This window comes from Convolutriloba macropyga, chromosome 10 (genome assembly GCF_964194025.1).
Source record: "Convolutriloba macropyga chromosome 10, txConMacr16.3, whole genome shotgun sequence".
NCBI lineage: Eukaryota > Metazoa > Xenacoelomorpha > Acoela > Convolutidae > Convolutriloba > Convolutriloba macropyga.
The window spans coordinates 54,757,064-54,777,772 of NC_134477.1; the positions used below are offsets into that span (position 1 = coordinate 54,757,064).

The following is a 20,709-nucleotide window of genomic DNA, read 5'->3' on the forward strand; positions in this document are numbered from 1 at the left end:
AAAATACACTCCAAGCAACCTACTTAAAACTGGTGGCACGTCTTTTCAGTGGCATGAAATTTACCCAAATTGCCCGATTTGCAAAAATACCAAATGCCATAATACCAAAAATATAGCCTTTGATCTTTTCGTCCAATAATCCGATTACCAATTAGCTTATTTGGTATTACAAGCAAGTTTTATTATACTTAAGCGGACAATTTTGGTCACATGCTAGGTCTAGAACATTAAATTTAAAACTTGGTAAAGATACTACATTTCATTACATTATAATTTGTGTCAAAAATATGATGCTCAATAGCCTTACGAGCAATTTTAACCAAAGATTCTGAAATTTTGATAAAATTTTAGGCATTTTGCAACACGATTTCTCGCCAGCACGATAAAGTCTCTTTAGGGTCCCCACATGGGTATTCTTGCAAGATCCTTGGATTACTTTTGCAATGTCTTGCAAGATGACCGCCCATTTTTGACTGTGTAACTAACCTTTCTATTGTGAGTTTGTACTGTAAGAAGTAGTGTGATGCATTATTCTTCTCATAATTCACAATTGACAGCTGCGAAGAAGTGTTGCGTACGTACCACTCCCCACTATCTCTTGTGGCTGAGAGATCGAAACCATCCACTGATTTAGTCTCCAGTTTCAGTTTGTCACTTGTGTATGTCCACGAGACCAGATCTAAAAGTTCCAGAGATATTTGACAGAAATAATTTGAATTTTATTTATCTTCAAGGAGTTAATTTGATGAATAATGGCAGAAAAATTCAAATTTTACACATTTTTTTGGAAAAAAAATTATGTCAATCGTTACTGGATGAGCAATAATATATGTTATGACATAATTTCAGTTGTAAGTGTTTTAGTTGTAAAAATGTTTGTCGTGAAATTATTTCAGATACTGTTTAAGTTTCCACGTTAAAAGGGATTTTTAACATTATTTGCGACTATTAACAGCTTGAAACTGTTTTTCACGCTGCTACGGTGACTGAATTTTTAATTAACTTAATCCAATTCAAATATTACTTTAGTTATACAAACTACCAATGAATTGAACTCTCTTTTCGTACCAAAAAAAACTATTAAGCCAAAGTTAGCAATATATAACACACCTAGTTGGCAGTACTGTTTGTCGTACGGGAAATACTTGACTCTGATTGGACAAGAGATGTAGCGAATAGAGGGAGAGTTCCACTTGACAGCTCCGTTGAAGGTCACAGAAAGTGGAATCATCGTCTGCAGAGGTCGAGTGAACTCCGCAACACTGAAAACCAAGTTATCCTTTTCTAAAATCCGAGGTCGAAACAAAAAGTTTTTTTTGTCGTCAGGATTTTATTTGGTTCGCGAACTAATTGATGGAAACAAAACTTTACCGAAACTTGATCTGTAAAAGAATGTTAGAAATAATTGGAACTTGACCAACTAAACACAGAAATCCTAAGATTAGAAATTTTGCCGAAGAAAATTAAACCAATGTTCATCACTTAAATCTAGAAATCGTTATATTATCATAGTGAAAACAATTGCTCAAATAAATTTGCACTGAAAACGACGAAAAACATCAGCACCAAATGACGTGATTCTTTTCGTTCCCAGAATTTTAATAATTGACATTTTTAGTAACCAACACAGGTCATCCATTTTGCTCATTTATTTACCAGGGAAAATTAAATTTAAAGAACTAGAAAGAAAAAAATATGCTTAAATTTTGTTTTTTGCATAGTTTTTGGAGATAAATGTAATTTGGATGGCAAGTGTGAGCGTTATCAATTAACCACCAGAATCGAGTTCAAATGGTGAACTTGTACGAACTCGCAAGTTTCTTACCAGTTCTTACAATTTAGCCATTCGACCAACAAGGCTCTTAAACATTCATCATTCGACTTTCAAGATTGCTACAACTTAAACATTCGACTTAAAACATATGCTCATATATAATATCTTAAAACTAAAGTTTTTTAGGATAACCATTCTGCTTATAATGTAGGAAAAAATCAATAAAGCGTCGCACGATTTGAATGCACACTTATTCTGCCTATCGATGTAAGAAAAAAGCATTAGATAATGGACCTGCAAGAAAGTGGTATGCAAGAGGAAAAATTACAAAATTTCTTAGAAATCAGACGGGCTCCAAAATTTTCACTAGAGCAAAATTTCTAGCCGTGATTGTAAAAAAGCACTTGAAGATCTAGCAATTATTAACTGAAATGCGAAAGAAAATCATGAGTAGATAAAGTTAAAAATAATGTTTCCACATTTTAGGTGAAAATGCATTATGTTATAAAAACTGAGCTACTAATTGCCGCGCGCTTGTCAATGTAAATAGTAGAATGTTAAATTGAATTAGCCAATCAGAGATGAACTCGACAAAAACGAACTCGCAAAACCAATACAACTTAGCCATTCGCAATGCAAGTACTTAGAAGTTAGCCGTTCGACTTGCAAGTTCTTAAAATTATCGTTCGACCTGCAAGTTCTTTCAAGTAAACAATCTTTTTCATGAAAATCGCAAATTCTTACAAGTTAACAATCAATGCTCAACCCCTGTACCCGTCGGCAAAGCAGATAGTGAAATTTTAGTTACCGATCCATTGTAAGAAATTTAAGTACTGATCTCTCTTCCAATAACTCAAAGCAAACATAAAAAGTAACCACTATGCAGATTGCCGCCATCTTCTTTACTTGATTTACGCATAAATTCTCAAGATAAAGTTTCTGGGATTCAGATCTGTCAAGGGATTCAGATTTTTCAATTTTCAAAAATTATTGAAAAAAAAATGAAGATGTATCTTCTGCGAGGACACTCAAAACTTCTGTATTAATTTTTAATTGAGATGCTCTATCTACACTTGAAAAATCCTGATCTAGTATTTCACAGATCACGAAACATTCACAAAAATTTGCTTTTTGTACTAAAGATACAACCCTTTAAGTTTTTTATGTCATTGTATAACTAAAAACATAGCCTCCATTACTTGTCCTAATTTTTCCTTGAATTCAGCAACTATCATTCACATTTTCTGCCATTGCTTACCATAAGACTAAAATACAGAAAGAGTAAAGTTTGGAATTATATTAATTGCTCTATTTTCTGTTTATACATAAATTTGATATAAATTGGATTCCACAACATTTTCTTATATCATCAATTGGATTCTAAATTGAAGATTGGTGATAGAGATAAAGCATAGCCTAATCGAGTAACCTAGTCTAAGGTTTGAATTTTTAAGAATAATTTTGAAAGCACAAATCCACTAACAATTCATCAAGTACAAATGGATTGCATAAGAGAATTTTCACAATTTTATCACCATCTGCTTTTGAATTTAGCAATCTAAAAATACATTACGCCATAAATTTTTATTTTGTGAATAAATTTTTGAAATCCTAGTCTCATTGGAAATCTTTTGTTGACGGCACTGCAGATTCAGAGAAAGACTACCCTCATTAATCAAAATCTCAATTTCGCTGCATCAGAACTAGTCTGTATTCAACACAACTCTGCATTGAATAAAATTACATAATTGTGATCGTGCAGATATACGAATTTTTTTTTAATCTGGAAAATTCACAGACGTTTTATTTGCAATTTTGTGGAATGAAGAAAGCATTGCAAGAATTTATTTGACAACTTTAATTTCCCAAACCCAGTTTTTAGTTCGTTAAAATGATATTAGCAGTCAATGATCAGCATTTGATTAATTTTGAGAGGCATAGACTTCTTTTGCAACAAGAAAACATAAACTGAAGAGCGTCTGACAAATTGCACTCGAAGAACAGGAGGAGTAATTCAATTCAGATGGGTCTGCAGAGCATAGGTAATTGTTTACTGATGCAACAACTTCCTAGCAAGGAGGGGCTGGAAGTCCTCGACTTCCAGCGTTTTATACTGAATCATTAACCAGTCGCCTATGGGGCCCATGTGATAGTTTTTCTTACAACCGTTTTTCTTAGCAGCTGAGTTATTTTCAGAATAAATGCAACTTAGGTCACGCTAGAATTTTAAAAAGGCCAGCATAAAAAAGACAAACACATTCCAGAGCAGTTAATACACATCAATTGAGGACCAGTGTTTGCTGCTTTTTGCTCATCTTACAATGACAATTGATTTATTTTACCAGTGTAGACCAAACAACAAACGGCGCTTATAGGAAATTAGTTTTGGCTAATATTCGACTTAATTAACCAAACAGATCCAAAATTGGCACATTTTGTGAAGTTTTATTACAAAATATAGCTAAGGTACCAATTGAGAAAAATGAAAATTTATTGCAAATCTCACATTTTTGGCCACTTTAAGCCTTGACTTTGACCGCGCGAAATTTTTGTTAAAATTTATAAAATATAATCTAAAATTGGCTGTGTAAAAATTTAAAACATTTTTTAAAGATTTTTAAAAATCCATTAATGATGCTATTTTGAAAAAAAAAGACAGACATCACTGAAACATATCGTTGGATGTCTAATTCTTTGTAATACATTATTTTCCATATGTATCGTCTTCGTTGAAGGTTTTCCAAAATTTTGCAAATGTTTATAAATAATAAATTATGCAGATCAATTTTAAAAAATATTTGAAAATTTTGCATTATTTGAAAAATATTTACAAATTATCCATTACTTTTCGAATAGGGCGCTCTTCGTACGCATACCTGTATTTATAATATCGAATTTTTCTTTTCATTCTTTCCAGTAACAAAAAGACAAGCAGCTATCAGAAAAGAAGGCGCTTTAAACCCATTTTTCACAATCACAATTCATTTACATTAATTATTAATTTCTGATCGATTATTGTCAAAGGCACTTCAAAAAGGTTGTCTACTTCAAACCCTCTATTGAAAAAATCTTTGAACACTCCATCTCCCGCTATATACACAAATCCAAAAAAAACAAATACACACACATACTCATATATATTCCCTCGAAATACATCACAACCCCGACCCCCCCCCCCCATTTCCCACAAACACTCCATCTCAACCCCGAACCCCCCCCCCCCCAATATTCCCTAAAAACACGCAATCTTAAATCTACTCCTCTAACATCAATACATCCAACACCCCCCTCCCCTCGCTACCATTCCTCGCCCCTAAACCATGGAAGCGAATTGCTCCATACTTGTCGTAAACAAACACACACTTTATCATCAACTAACAATAAGCGGTGTAGGAATAGTCCATTTGTTTTTACATATATTTCCGATAACCTAAAGGGGTGTTACCAAATTTCAGCTAATCTCAAGTCAATCTACATGTACATGGCGCGACTATATGAATTATTTATGTGTCGCAATTTAATTAAGTGATAAATATTCCCTCGGGAGTCTGTATCTAATTTTCCTTCTCAAGTTCCGATTATATTCGGGAAGACTAAATTTTATGAAAACTGCTTCAATCGGTGTTTTTATTATTTGGGACCATAATAAAGGTCACGTTATCAGGTGATAATTTTTACTCTGTGCGAAAAATATGAAATCTCAATGTCAAAGTTGAGAGAAAGTGCATCGGCCGTAGTACAAATCTCAAAATCTATTTGAACCAAAATTGTAACAAATTTAGGGTAAAATCTGCAACAAAATACGACTAACCCCGTAAGGTTGGGTTTGGCGTTCGGTGGGGGGGGGGGGGGTATTTTAATACTTAGCTGATGTTCGCAGTTAATGGATGACAAGAATGTAGCTTATAGTTCCTTCATGAAATGACCTCAAATACTCCAGGAAAAATATTACGATGGCCTAATAAAATTAGGATGAAATTATTTTTAGGTAAAAAATCACTGTTTGAGATAACAAAGTTTTTTTAATCACTGAAATTGGCAAAGGACCCTGTTAGACATCCTAGAATGAATTGACCTCTGATCAGATTATGTTCAGACTTTATTTGCGTTGTTTTGGTTGTCCAAACGTTTCCATTTTACTGGTTTCCCGCTGAGTATCCAAAGATCAGAAGCTGTTTTTGGTCTGGAAGTTTGGTTAGAGGTTATTTAGGCCTGGGACTTCAACGTTCATTCGAAAAATTTGCGAACCTGCAAGTTATTTGAGACGATAATAACTTGTTTTCGGCTAAATGGTTTTTTATGCTGAGTGAACTCATACCTGTTAGATATCACAATGTCGGGTACCCACACATCTGTCTCTTTCATCCGAATTTCAGTGATGTTGCAGAAAGCCGAAGGGTCCCAGCGCAGATTCGGATCAATCCAGGTCTGAAAAATCATTTGATTTGAAAACTATTTTTTCCCCATTTTATAAGCAGACCCAGGATGAGGTGCCAGACCAAATGTCCAGATGGAAAGTAACTATTTCCAGACTATCGTGCGTTCATTTTTTTCCAGACCGTCTGGGACCTCAGCCTGGGCCAGCCCCAAACCAGTTTTGTGAACTGCGGAAAAGGATTTATTTCCGGTAATCGAGCGCAAGGTGAAATGAGCTAACCGATCTTTCCCAGAGAAGGAGAGAGATAACTTCGTGCTTCTCGTCCTGAAATTAAAAAGCAAATTAGTAGTAATAAAGTTTTGACTCATCGCCAAAGCTATCAAATTATTAATCAAATATCTTTACAAAACAACCAACCAAGCTGCTTTAGCAAAACTTGCTAAGATTTTGGGGCCCTTTTGTAAGTACACACCTGCGCTATGCATTAACTATATAACGACACTTTATAACCAAGTAAGGTAGACTTTCCATTAAAAAGCTATTGAAATAGATATTTTAGTTGGACAATTGAATCTTGGGTGATCAAGCAAATAATCAGTCAAAGTCATTGGGCAGCATATCACTCCTTTGGACATTTCCCGTTCTTCATCAATTAGGATCTATCGTATTTTGCAGAGTTTTGCAACATAAATCTAATTGGTTTATACATGTCTTTCCGCTCACATAACCACACAATCGGTTATGGTAACCTCTCATTTAGTGACAAAAGAAACCCTTACTCCCCTCTGGTTGGGTGAGATGGATGAATTTAATGAGAAAACTCTGCACTAATCAGTTACGAGCATCTGATGTCATTAGTTAGGCGAATCGGGTAGTTATCATAATTGCGTTCCCACGACTTAATTGGATTGAAATGGATTGAGTCAATCGGTTGATTGCAACGCTAGAACCTTCCGAGAAAACATTGCTTCCGTCCCACAAGCTAATCTCTCTATTGTCCTTAGCCAGGTTTCGGACCAACCACCAAAAACTTCAAATGATAGCGGCAAAAAATTCACTCCGGCTTCTCGGCAGTCAGCGTCATGGGCAGCTAGTTTGCGGTCGTCAGCTTGTGTTAGCGCATAACCGGGTGTATCCGCCGCATTTGCAATGATTGTTGTTGCTATGTTAAAAAACTATATTGCAAACCTTGCGGCAATATTTTGTATTTGCTGAGCTCAAATTTCAACTGATAAAATATTCCTGACAAAGTCACCTTTTGAAATTATATCTATGTGGATGCCATAAATTTGATAACAGCTGACTTTATCTTAGAAAAAATTGGGAAAAATATGAACAGTACCGCATACAAAGCAATTTTTCTCAACTTTTCGAAAATTAGAAGTGTCCCAAAAAATGCTTCATTGTGAGGATCTTGGAAGATAGCAATCTTTTTTAAGATAACCAGTATTGCGATATAACAGTTGAATTTTAACTAGAACATCCCCCAGACGAGACCGGATGCTTATCTAGCAAGATCTTCCAAGAATCTTGCGAAAAAGGGTTATCTTGCAAGATCTTGCAAGTCGAATGGTTATCTTGCAAGATTTTTGCAAGACAATGGCTATCTTGCAAGAGCTTGCAAGTATCTTGCAAGATCTTGCAAGATAACCATTCGATTTCGACTGGGGTCATTATTTGAAAAATGTAAGCTTAGAAAAGAGTCCGAAATGGTTGCATTAGGTTGCCAATAGTTCTTTTTAACGAATTCGCTCCAAATTTTTCTGTTAATTATGATTAATACTTTAAGATTACAGTTGTTAGCGGTGCAAGGGTTGAGTGGTCTATCAGTGACAGTAGGTCAAAATAGACAGGCTTGATTCAAAATTGAAAATATCCATCAAATTTATCACCGATGTCTGTATGAGAGCAAGCGCTACAACTGTAACAAGATGGCGTCTCTGTATCACTGTTGTCTGCGTTTATACGGTTCTCGACATCTACAGTATCTACTAATCACATTTTGAACAACGTGTCAAAAAATCGAAATGATGCAAATTCAGTTAGTGATTATTTACCGAATTGTCGCTAGCAATACCAACTCTGGAATGAGAAAACAAATAGAGCAGATTTGTACTTACAAATATCACGTAATTACAAAAGAACAACTAAATTTCTGAACTCGGTCCTAAATAATTACGAATTAATTTTGGGCAATATACTTTTCGGCTAATTGAAAATCTTTCTCGAATATTTATTGCTCAAGTTTCCTGATAACGATAGCGTTCTCCGTCATTACAAGTGACCAAACTCAAATTTACTACGTCACTGGTATCCCTTGCTTTCTGGTTGTTTTATCAACGCAAAAAAAAACGTTGACGAAAAGTAAAATAGGTGACAATGTATTCCTTCACAAAAGAGAAAAACACCACAAAAAAATAAATAATACCTAATTTGCCATCAAAAATTAAAACTTGAGTCTTATATATGTCTATTTGATTCATGATTTGCATATTGATATTTTTCGAAGTCATTTAGTAGTTTTAATATACACAGAACAGAGCAATAGAAAAGAATATAAAACTGAACTTTTGTAAGTAGAAATGTCCTGATCTTGTTTTCAAAGTTCATTCTTGCTAACTCAGAATATCCCAATTTTTACCACTGATGGGACAATTTTCCAAGTGTGCAAAATTTAATATCAAACTATTCTGGTCACCTCGATAAAGATGATTTTGTCCTTATTATATGCATGAAAAACTACTGGTCCCTCGTTTAAACCTAAATGTGCGAAAATTATTACGCATCTGCCTAAACTATCATTATGATACATGCCAATTTAAATTTAAGCAGACAATTTAAACCCAGAAGCATATAAGGGAATCTGTTCGGACTAGAGACAAGAATTTTTTTCCATCAAAAATTTATTGGGAAAAATTATTTTTCGCAACGTAACTTGCCTTTCAATGCCGGAATATTTGCTTTGAACATCTGGACATCTGAGATTCGGGGAAACATTTTGCCAAATCTTGTGCAAAAAAAGAAGCAGAACAGAACACTATTAAAACGAATTTTTTAAGTCTTGAAATAACTTGTTATCTTTACTTTTCGTATTTTTAATACTTCGTTTTTAACATACGTTTTTGCCAACATAACTTCCAATTTCTCAATTGTTTTTTTAAAGATACGTTTCACTTAAAGGCTAGTTTCATTAAGTTTTACTTCCAGGCTAGTTTTTTTAAATTTTACTTTCAGGTTAAGTCTTAAGTCTAGTCCATCTCTAAGACTGAGTGCTGATGCCTGACATTATTCAACTAAGACCTTAAGGACCTTTTAAATAACTAGCAAGCGGGTTGGTTATGCTCCTGTTTTAGCTTGGTCGATTACATTTTTGCTCAAAACGGAGAGGAAATTAATTTATTGATTTCGTTTCCCAGTGAAACTAATTTTCATTGCCATGATAAAAAATATGATAAAACATGGTAAATCTTGCCAAGATTTTGCCATGTTACATTGCAAGAAAACATCAAGATATGTACGAACTTGTATGATCTTTGCATGGCTACAAGAAACAAGATCTTGGCAAGATTTTTATGAAGGACTAACCATGACATGGCAAGACATACCAAGTTGTAAAAATTCAAAAGCAACTTACAAGATGTAGCACGAATTCTTATGATTCAGCAAAATTTATCAAAATTTATCAAAAATTATCAAGAATTGTTGGAAAATTCAGCTCCTGTTAGTTTATCAACCAACGATTGAGACAACTTTTTCGAGTATAGTTAAATTTTTAACTTGGTTCCAACTCGGTATGTACTTAGTACACGTCTTATTCAGGACTGTTTTTCTTAGTGCTTCGAATCATTTTCTACAAAACGAATGTCCTAAACAATTGTTGATTCACTTTGCCCCAATTTTCAGACCTAAATATGATTTGCAAAATGTTTCTACTCACCATACCTTTCTAAACTAATTTCACTAGCTCTCTACTAAATTTCTAATAGTTTTTTGTGGTTCTTAGTTCTTTGAATCAGCTTCCACACAAAAAATGCACAGAAATTTTTCAACAGTAAATTTGATTTGAAAACTTTTTTGCTGGTCATAATTTTTTAAACCAATTTTGCTAATTTTCAATTAGTTTTCACTAGTATTTTCCTGTTCATAACTTGACTCGCTTTCTACAAAATGAGAGTCTAGAACTAGTGCTGATCCAATTCGCCATAATTTTGAACCGTAAATTTGATTCGAAAAATGTTTTTGTTTTCATAGCACAGTTCCTTCTAAAACTGTTTCTCTGTGTGCCAAGATTTATCAAGATCTTATCAAGGTGATCCAAGAAATTTTTGCCTATCAAGTTCTTGGCAAGAGGTTTGAAGTTTTGCAAGAGTTAAAAAGTTCTTGCATGACAGGGCAAGGTGTATCAAGTTTTGTTTCAGTGGGTTTTGTTTCAGCTCAAATGCATTTGAAAACAACTTCCGACTTCAGTCTAAACATTTTAAACCCGTGTAGTCTTATAGTAGAATATATTGGTTTCGCTATGATTAAGTTACAAAACTTACGACTTGAAAGAGCTGTCGCAATGCAATGTCATACTGGATTACAACTGGCTCGTGTGGTCGCAACGCTGGCTGGTTCATTGTACTGTACTTCTCTTTAATCTGTCTTCCAAGCTCCAGTCTTTTAAAGTCTACGTCACAAGCAGACGAATACTTCAAGACATCATCAGTACTAACCAAGTTAGTTATAATCATTACTAAAATAACTAATTGTAAATAAAATTTCGCCATCGCTTTGAGTAATAGAAGCTACAAATGCTCAAAAAAGGAAATATTGATAACAAAAGAAGTTTAAAAAGCGGCAACGAGTTTTAAAAAAATCACTTTAAAAAAGTGAACCAAAACTGAGAAGTTTTGCCATTTATTCTAATACTATCAAAATGAATGAAAAAAAATACGAAAGCACTTGAAAGAAAACATTTGGTTTAAAATATCTTTTCAATTGCCGCTTTTCAAATGAACATTTTATCTCCAGTTGCAAATGTTCGGCTAGACGACAGGCTCCTAAAAGACAAAACTTTAAAGCCTTGTAAAAAAAATCAAGGAAAAAAAACTATTTTTCTGCTTTTGGATAAATATTGTTTTCTATATAACTATGTTTGCTGACAGGTGGATTGTTATTATTGATAATGGATAAGTTAATAATTAAACCTCTTCTATCAATTTATACCCACAATTTTTCAGGTAAAATAATACAAAAAGTGGCCGCGTCGTTTATTATTCTACGCAGGGAAAGACCAATTTAAAAATTTTCCAATTTCCCTTTTCTTAAATAATTGATGACCGCTTTATAGGTAGGTAAATTGGAAATAGATTTCGTGGGCTGTCATTTTTTGCTATTCCTGCTAGAGTAAAAAGAGTGCCATTAGGTCCAGTTTGGGGGGGGGGGGACTAATACCAATTTGGAGGTGGCAAGCTGGGGGGGGGGGGGGGTTCCCCAATAGCATGTAGTTGGAAACTGCCATTTATTGTTAGGTATTCGAAATAGGCGTTTATATTCATCCTCCTACTTGAAAAAGTTCGCACGGAGTACCGCAATTCAAATTGAAAATAAATAGAAGGATAACTCTCCGAGGAATAAATTGATGCGCGCTTTTGAGATAAATAAATATTCCTTTCGGTCGCTTTTACCTGTAAATTTACGGCAAAAAAACAAGCAAATATAATAGAAAATGAGGTAATGTATCAAAATAGACCAAAAATTTCAATAAAAGTGAAAATTTCGGCAAAATAGTTCCATAAAACAGACAAAATTTACGCCGTTAGCTGTGCTATGTAAGTTAGAATATAGCCGGCGGTTATATAAAAGCGGTTTAATGCTTGCTAGACTAGAAACAGGATATTGTAATAAACAAGGAATGAAAGCGTGGCAAAAAGTGGGAACAAATTTTCCAATCTTTTGGGCTAAATTGGGTAATTGTAAAAATGTAGTATATATTGGGTTATTTTATGCATGCCTTCGAACAATATATTTTTCCTTTGAACAAAATGATAGTACGCCATTTGGCCGTAACTGAAAAAAAATCAGCAAATTAGACTTAACTTTTTATTGGTTATTCAAGTGTGAACGGAAAATTACTCGTGCAAAATTGCAAATATCCGTTAGATATATAAGGTTATTCATCCCAAAAACCTTGGTAATATTTAGCAGTGAATCATTCAAAAAAATGAGATTAAATGTCGAAACCTCAATTTATCACGCATATGTTTATAAACCTGAAGTTGTTGTTGCTAAAGGCCCGTTTTCAGTTCAGTAAAAAGTAAAAGCAATTGTAAAAGTATTTTTTCAAAACATGCAAGTTGTCCGATTTGAGTTGGCGAAAACAGCAAGATCATCTATCATCATCATCAAACAGAAAGCCGTACAAAATCTTAAGCAATGTTCACAAAGAACTGTGCAAGAAGCATTAGATCACTATTTACCTAAGACAACAAGAAAACATGTGCAAAAGATCTGGATTGACAACGAAGTCAAAAACGCTGCCGCAAAGAAACAAAGGTTGTGGAAGAATGCACTCAAAGCTCAATCAATATCGGCCAACAACGAATACAAACAACAGTGCAGGAAGGTAAAAACTTTGATAAAAAACAAAATGAAGACTTTTTATCAAATTCAAATTGAAAAAGGTGCAGCAAACACAAACCGAAACTTTTTTAAAGTTTATGGTGACATAACAGGCAAAAAAATTGAAAATCGTGGAAAAATACCATCTCAAGATGAAGTCAACCATTTAAATGATTTTTTTTACATCAATCGGAAGGAAAATGAACGCACATTTACCAACGAAATTGTTTCTAAAAACAACCGATAAAGCAGAACAATCTATGTTTCTTGCCGATATTACAGACAAGGAAGTTTTTGATATCATTAATAATGCTCCGAATAAGTACAGTGAGGACTGTTATGACCTCAATTACTACTGCATCAAGAAATTTTCTAATGTCCTGAGTCCTTTTCTCTCAAAATGGTTCAATGAATGTTTCAATCTTGGCGTGTTCCCTGATTGTCTTAAAATTGCAAAAGTTTTCCCACTTCACAAATCTAGAGATAAGAGTATACCATCAAATTTTAGGCCTATTTCCTTATTACCAACGATAGCAAAGATCTTCGAGAAATTGCTTCAGGGAAGAATTATCTCTTTTTTAGTGAAATTTAATCTGCTCTCAAGCTCCCAGTTTGGTTTCAGGGCCAAAAGAAGTACAGTTGACGCTGTTTTGTTTCTGATTAAACTTTTGCGACAAAAATTATCTGAGAAATCCGTTATGTCTGTTTGCACATTCCTGGATCTCAAAAAAGGATTTGATACGGTAGACCATACAATACTATTAGACAAATGTTGTAATATTGGTTTGAGAGGTCATGTTTTCAATATACTTAAATCATACCTAACTAACCGCTCTCAGTTTGTTCAAATTGCAGAAGTTGTTTCAAGTACTGCTTTTGTTGATATTGGAGTTCCCCAGGGATCGGTTCTCTGTCCTCTGCTTTTCATAATATACGTGAATGATTTGAGCAATACGCAAGATGTTGACAATTTAACTAATCTTGAATCTAATATCATACTTTTTGCAGATGACACAGTTATTGAAACTTCAGCCACCGCCGAAGAGGTTGTGATGAATTACAAAACTCAATTACAAAATGTAATCAGTGGTTAACTAATAATAAATTGACAATCAATACTGAAAAAACAAAATCAATGTTTTTTGGGAAAATTAAAACTTACTCCAAAAAAGAACAGATTAACATCGATAAAGAGAGAATTGAAAACGTTGACTCAATACGTTATCTTGGAATAACAATAGATAATAAATTGTCTTTCAAAAATCATATTGATGTGGTTAACCAAAAATTAATAAAGTTCATTGGACTGTTCTATACACTGAGAAAATTTCTTAGTAAAAGTCAAATGATTCAGGTTTTTAAAAGTTATGTTCAGCCGGTAGTGCAATATGGTATACTGATTTATGGAAATTCTGTTTTGTCAGATATTTCATTGATAGACTCAAAATTAAAAAAACTCATAAGTATAATTTTCAATAAAAGAAAGTTCAACTCAGTGAGTGATCTAAGGAGAAAATTTAACCTGTTTTTAGCAAAAGAACTACACTTGTACGAAGTACTTAAACTGTTAATAAAAATGCTAAGAGACGAATGTGTTGTTAGTCACGCCAAATCTTACTTGAAAGATAACGATTTCAACAGAGTAAAAAAAAGAAGAAAAACAACAATGTGTCTTGATTGCGGTGATCGAAAAAATGTGACAAACCGATTGAGGTTTAAGGTCCGAAAAATGTTGAATTTGTTGGTTTTTCTGGAACCTTCCTTTGTAAATACGGTTTTAAAAATGACAAACAAAAAATAAAACATTTTTGCCATATGTTTTTAAGAAATTACATAATTGACAACCAAGACTTCTCAAGTTATTTTCTTTGAGTACGTCTAATTGTAGCCCCCTGCACTCAATTATCGGTTTATTTATATTTTTTTAAATTTTTTTTTTGTTTTAACCAACCATGATTTAGTTCAATTACTATAGTAATTTTTTTTCGGTTCTTAATCAACAGTTCTTTGATATTCCTATATTGTGAGGCACCTGAAAACGGATCAACTGATGATCTAATGGTGTGCTCTTTTTCTGTTGAACTTCATTGTACATATATTTTGTGCACAGTAAAATAAACTGCTTTTGTGTTGCTCGATAACAGAAAATGAACAATTTATTATTATTATTATTATTAAGCAATGAAGTTCGAGAAAACTTAAACACGTAAAGCTCGAAAATTTGACTTTGGGAGTCCCCAATTTCGGAAGGACAAATAAGATCATCTTGGTACGGGCACTGAAGATTCGAAGCCATTCATGGACCCATCGAACATAATTTTATCATCCATATATGCCGGATATTGGATCTTATATTGTGCAAAAGTGCATATTTTTAGTACTTTGTCAATTTTTACATCGAGTTATTATGTTTTTTTATTTTTTTTTAATTGAAACATGTAAATTACTCGGAATATAACTCTAAGGTTAGATATCTACATGCTTTGAAATGTTAATTAAATTTATCAGCATTGTTATTGATATAAAAATCTTCAAATTGTGGCTGTTCGCTCTCCTAGCTAAGAATAGGATTTGAAGGCTCCTATTTGTCTATTAACGGGTACTTTTTGTGTTGAGCGAGCAAAATCTCGGTTAAAATATTTTTAAAGAAAGTTTTACTGTTAAACGTTCTTATTGAAGAGGGCAAATTGTTCAATTTTTGAACGCTTTTCAAGATTAAAGATTTGTTACTCCACTTGGTTTTCGTTTTCTTTTTTATAGTATTTTGATTTTTTCTCTTGTTCTGTCAGGCGTTATGGCGACTAGTAAACTTTTTAAAATTTTCGGATGTTTTCCAGTGTCTTATATCTGTTTGCAGCTTCATTATGCTAAATTTTGAGATAAAAAATTCGGCTGGCAGAATGCGATCCTTAATAAGAAGTGGTTAAATTTTTGTCGAAAAGAACAAACTTTTATTCCCCCGTTAATTTGCTTGTTTATGCGGTTTATGTTTTTTGCTGTAAGAATTTAAAGGAATAATCCACTGAAAGAAAGATGAGAGAGTACAACTGACTTGAAGACGTCAATTCGTACTTTCAAAGGAATTTGATTTCTTACAAGATAAAAAGAACGAATTGCATTAGACATTTTGCTTAAATCTGAGTTCAGGTGATTTTCAAAGGTTAAGTTTGAATCAATTTGTACTCCAAGATAACGACATGCACGAGCTGGTTTGATAATCTTCCATGTTTTCTATTATTTTTTCAATAAAGTAGAGCACAGCATCAGTAGACGACTTTCTGGATTGGAAAACGAATTATTTTTTGTTCAAGAGCGCAAAATTTTCAAGATATTCTACAAACTGATTAAGTGAAAGTCTTTCAAAAAATTTTGCAACTGTTGGTGTTCAGAAGTTGGACGAGAATTAGTTAAAATAGAAACATCTCCTTTTTTGAAAATTGGTGTGATGTGCGCATCCTTAAGAATTGTTGGAAAATTTTCTCTTGAACATAATCGTTATGTATAATCTGAAGATGTGTCCCAATAGCAGATTATCCGGATTTGAATATCCAAGCATTGATGTATCCCGGCCCTGGTGTTTTGCTGTTGTCTAGATTTTTAAAAAAAATTATAGATTTCCCTCAAAGTAAAAAAGTCTGAAGTTTAACTCTTGATATTTCCGCTATTTTTGACGTTCAGTGGAACAATCTGCCCTCTGTAGCTGCCCACTTTGCTGTAAACTCTGCAAAAAACGTTACATATTGATTTTTTGTCTTTCGTTTTTTAACATTTTCATCAATTTTAGTGATGTTTGGACTGTTGTTTTTCTTTCAAGTTTTTTTCTTAATAAATATCCATTTCTCTTTCGAGGTTTCAATTTTTTTAAAAAAATCCTCTGAAATTTTATTTTGTGCTTAACTTTCGATTTACAAGGTTGCGATACTTTTTAAATGACACAAATGATTCAGCACTTTGTGTCACATTGTAGTCATTGAAGTAATGATGTTTCTCAGCAACTAACTGTTGAATTTTTTTTTGTCACCCAAAGTTTATCTGAAGTAGTCTTTTTTATATTGGAAACTAATTTCTTCTCTGTCGGTGAGTGTTTCTCGAGTTTTTTCAAAAAATTTCTGTTAAACCGTGCAAACATTTCATCGCAGATTCTTTGTTGATAAACTGTCCTCCAATCGGCAAGAGCCAAATCTCTATTAAATTTTTCATCGACAAAATTTTTTTTATCTCGTTTAATAGAATAATTTTGTTTTTCCTCTAACAAAAAAGGTTTGCTCTAAAAAATTACATTATGATCAATATCGAAAAGAGGTAAGCCAATTTTCCAACGAGTGATTTGCTCATTAGTCGAAAAACAGAGATCTAAAAAAGTTCTTTTATTGTTGCTTATGCGTGTAGGAATATCATTGTTAGATAACTGTAATCCCATCCCAGCCGCAAAATTCTGAAGGTTTTTCTGCCCATTTAAGCTCAACATATCAATGTTATAGTAACCAATTAAGAGAATATTATCTGTAGTTGAGAACGCATTAGAAATCTCTGAACTTAATTCGTCTAAAAGAAGTCACCCAGGCTTTGATGTGGACAATAGGAGATGTTAATGAGATATTTTTCAGTTAAAGATTAGTTATAATATGTTAATGAACAATTAATTCAAAAGTTAGGATATCAAGATGTCATAATTGCGTCAACTGAGCGAACAACGCAGCAGAATTTTCAAAAATTACTTTATGAATGGTACCTTAAAGATATGCAGAGAAACTCTGAGGTTGCACCCCACGTGTTTTTTCATTGAAACTCAAGCGTAAATGTGGAATTATTTGTTGAAGAAATTGTCAAACCTAAACTTTGAAGTTCTTCAAAATAATGCATTCAAGATTTTTTAAAAAGTGAAGTCTGTGGCAAAAATGTTTCTAGAAACAAATGATAATCATAGTAATCAGAGCGGAATTTATATAAATCGTTCACTTTAGAGCAAAGGTTTCAAATGATCTAGAAACTTTTCCGTTTTTTTCGACCTGCAAAGATTTTTGAGTATACATTATATATAGTGGTCCAGGCATTAGTTCTCGGTGGATACGTTAAGCCTAAGAACTGCAAAAAATTGCAGTGAATTGTTGAAAAATTGAGTTGTTTTCGATTCTTACTGCTGGACTTTTTCCATTACGATGCAGAGGTATACCCAAATTGTCACGGGCAGATATGTCCGATGCGTGTATCTCGTGTTCGTTATTACTATGTTAATACATTGAAAGTCGAAAAAAAATGCGGAAAATAGCTACTTTAGCAGAAACCGGCAAAATGGAAGGGAATATCGTATCCCGTGTTCGCGTAAGTGACCTAATTTTAGCCGCGAAAAACAAGTACAAACTTAATAACCTATTTTTCGCGCGAGTTGTATCACGCATCCGCTCCATTTATGTATCGATTTTTCGCACGCAATGTAGCTCGATTTTGCATATAATCTGCAATTAAGCCTATCTTAATTACTGCTTATTTGATTAAACCTAACTTATTACTACTAGTAGTACTTTATTACTACTTTATTACTACTTATTGTACTTTATTACTACTTTTTTCTACTTATTAGTACTATTTATTACTCCTTATTAAAATTGGCCAATCCCACATTGATATACAGAGTCTTTGATGTGCGAGGGATTTTTCGAAAAAAAAACAGTTTTGTGGTTGCATGTATTTAAAGCGCTTTAAATTTTTGAAGGCTTCAATTAAATCTTTAATAAAGTGCTTATTGCATGCTCCAAATGCGCGCGAATAATAGATGCCTAAATTGAGCGGAAACGTGCTACAACATTTGTTACCTAATTTTCGCACCGAATGTTCTTTTATTTCGCAAAACTGGCGGAACCCCTTTCGCGAAAAGTAACATACAAAGGATATCACCTAATTTTGTTCATTGTATGTAACTAATTTTCGAGCCAATTTTGCTAAGGCGGAAATTTTGGGGTATACATCTGCATCGTAATGTCTGTTCAAAATAAATTGAATTAAAATCTCAAAGTACTACATTGATTTTAATAAAAACTTGAGTTCAAAGCGGCGGAATGCTTGCGATAAACTGATTTTTTGAATGTTTTTGTCTTTCACATGTCTAAATGCACACCAAAAAAACGTAGCAACTATTTTTGCTTCATGATATATAACGGATTATAAAAAAATGTATCTGCAGTGTTTTGGTGAGGATGATTATAATTGAGTTTTTCAGCTAACTATTTTTTCTCTATTTTGTAAGTTTCATCTTACAGAAATTTTATCAAATATTTTCCTATCAACCTCACAAACTCACTGTGAAAGCATTGCAAATAAGAAACTAGTCGATACAATTTAAGAAGATGAGATTTATCGCAAGTAAACTGCAGTTTGAAGTTTGGTATGGTCAGTTTTTAACACATTGGTAAGGTACACATTAATATGTGGAAACGAAATAAATCAGTGCAAATATTGCAATTTCTAATAAAAATTACAGTTAAAAATTGCAACGTCGGTTGGTTAGAAAAAAATTAAATCACTCCAAACCAGCCATTTTTAAATAGTTTTGTTGGAAGTTCAAACCACATCATAATCTGCTCTCGTTACCTTGCTTAAAACTATAAATACAGCTTTGTTTTGCGCAAATGCTGTGAAAGGCTCCGGGTACCGCAATAGTTTTTGAATAAAATAATTTTGAAATACTGCGGTACACTTTGATTTTCTGCGTTTACAGAAACTCCTTAAAACAATTTGTATTAAGAACTAGATTATTCGCTTAACTTTAGGTAAAATTTTCGACAAAATTATTTAATGACTTGACGTTGTATATGGTGGTTACCTTATTGACTGCTTTCTCAAACCATATAGGAATAATACCATTGAAAAATAGAAACTTTCAATGAAATTCACAGGCTCAACTCCCCGATTTAAGCGACTTCGATGTTTTGGTTTTCTTCATTTTCTTTACCTCATTTGGCACAAATAACTTTTTTCATACTTCACTTCTTTCTCATTTCTGTTTTAAGTAACGGTTTCACCTCTACGTGCACTTTCTTTCCTTGCAAAAAAGAAGACCGAAAGTTAGACTATTGGAAAAAAAACATTATGTCCAAATACAGTTTGCCCTATATAACTTAGAATTGCAGAAATCCAGAAGTTTATGTTGTTTTTTCGTGTCTGTCTAAACTTTTTTCCAATGAAACATTGCTTGCTGTAATTATTTGGCTTTTCCTTTAGTTTTCAACAGATGATCGTTTTCCGATGAAGCTTTTTGTGTATTAAAAATTATTGGAGTGAAACCTCAAGGTACCGTTTTGATTAAAAAAACTGACCTCATTGCAGTAAGTGGAATGCAGTAAATTCCTCTTATCGTCTCAACTTAATTCTGCTTTAATTAGGATGCGGATGCACGTTTTCGATGAACTTATTCATATATTACAAAAAGTGGCTCTAAGCAGTTTTGTTTTTATCTTTTTGCCTCTCCTAAAATTTCCTGAAAAAGAGTCTTTATTCCCCAATATTTCTGTCGGTTCAAAATTATTTCGATGGCATTTGAAAAAATGTAAAAACCGAGTTCTATAGTACTAAGGATGTTATCAATTATTCTTGACTTCAGAAAGATCAGGTTCCTAATTGGATAAATTGTCCGAACTGCATTTCAGACTTCCGTTCAACTGAGCATCAAAAACCAATGTTCTCATCAAATTGTATACCCAAATAACCGCAGCACTTCTGAGCCCTCATAAAAAATCCTTTGTATCCAAAGTAACAACTTCATGGTTGCTTTACAGAAAGCAAATGTAATATGATTTATCTTAGTTCAAAATGAACTAGAAAATCTTGTTTTTTTATTTGCGTGCGAATTTGCTTATTTTTTCAATTAAAATCATTTTTTTTCATACTGGCAGCAAAGAGCACATGCAACATCATCAAACTTCCAACTGTATCAACGTTTCTGTTGAATCGATGCTTC

At 33.2% G+C, this 20,709-nt stretch overlaps 1 protein-coding gene across 7 annotated transcripts in view; it reads right to left on the bottom strand.

Moving 5' to 3' along the window:
• The window catches only part of LOC142348716 (acetylcholine receptor subunit alpha-type acr-16-like), a 49,069-nt gene extending 37,066 nt beyond the window's left edge, over positions 1–12,003 (bottom strand). For 2 of the 7 annotated variants that reach the window (XM_075400174.1, XM_075400169.1), the window contains exons 1-6: positions 11,153–11,498; positions 10,694–10,939; positions 6,432–6,476; positions 6,093–6,202; positions 1,111–1,262; positions 487–679 (exon numbers count right to left, since the gene is read on the bottom strand). In XM_075400174.1, coding sequence (XP_075256289.1) covers positions 487–679; positions 1,111–1,262; positions 6,093–6,202; positions 6,432–6,476; positions 10,694–10,921 — 728 coding nt within the window. In that variant the 5' untranslated portion in view covers positions 10,922–10,939; positions 11,153–11,498. Of the gene's footprint in view, positions 1–486; positions 680–1,110; positions 1,263–6,092; positions 6,203–6,431; positions 6,477–10,693; positions 11,002–11,152; positions 11,499–11,821 lie in introns of those variants that run through there. The other 5 variants (XM_075400172.1, XM_075400173.1, XM_075400175.1 and 2 more) reach the window with 5 other exon arrangements.
• Between the last annotated feature and the right edge of the window lie 8,706 nt (positions 12,004–20,709).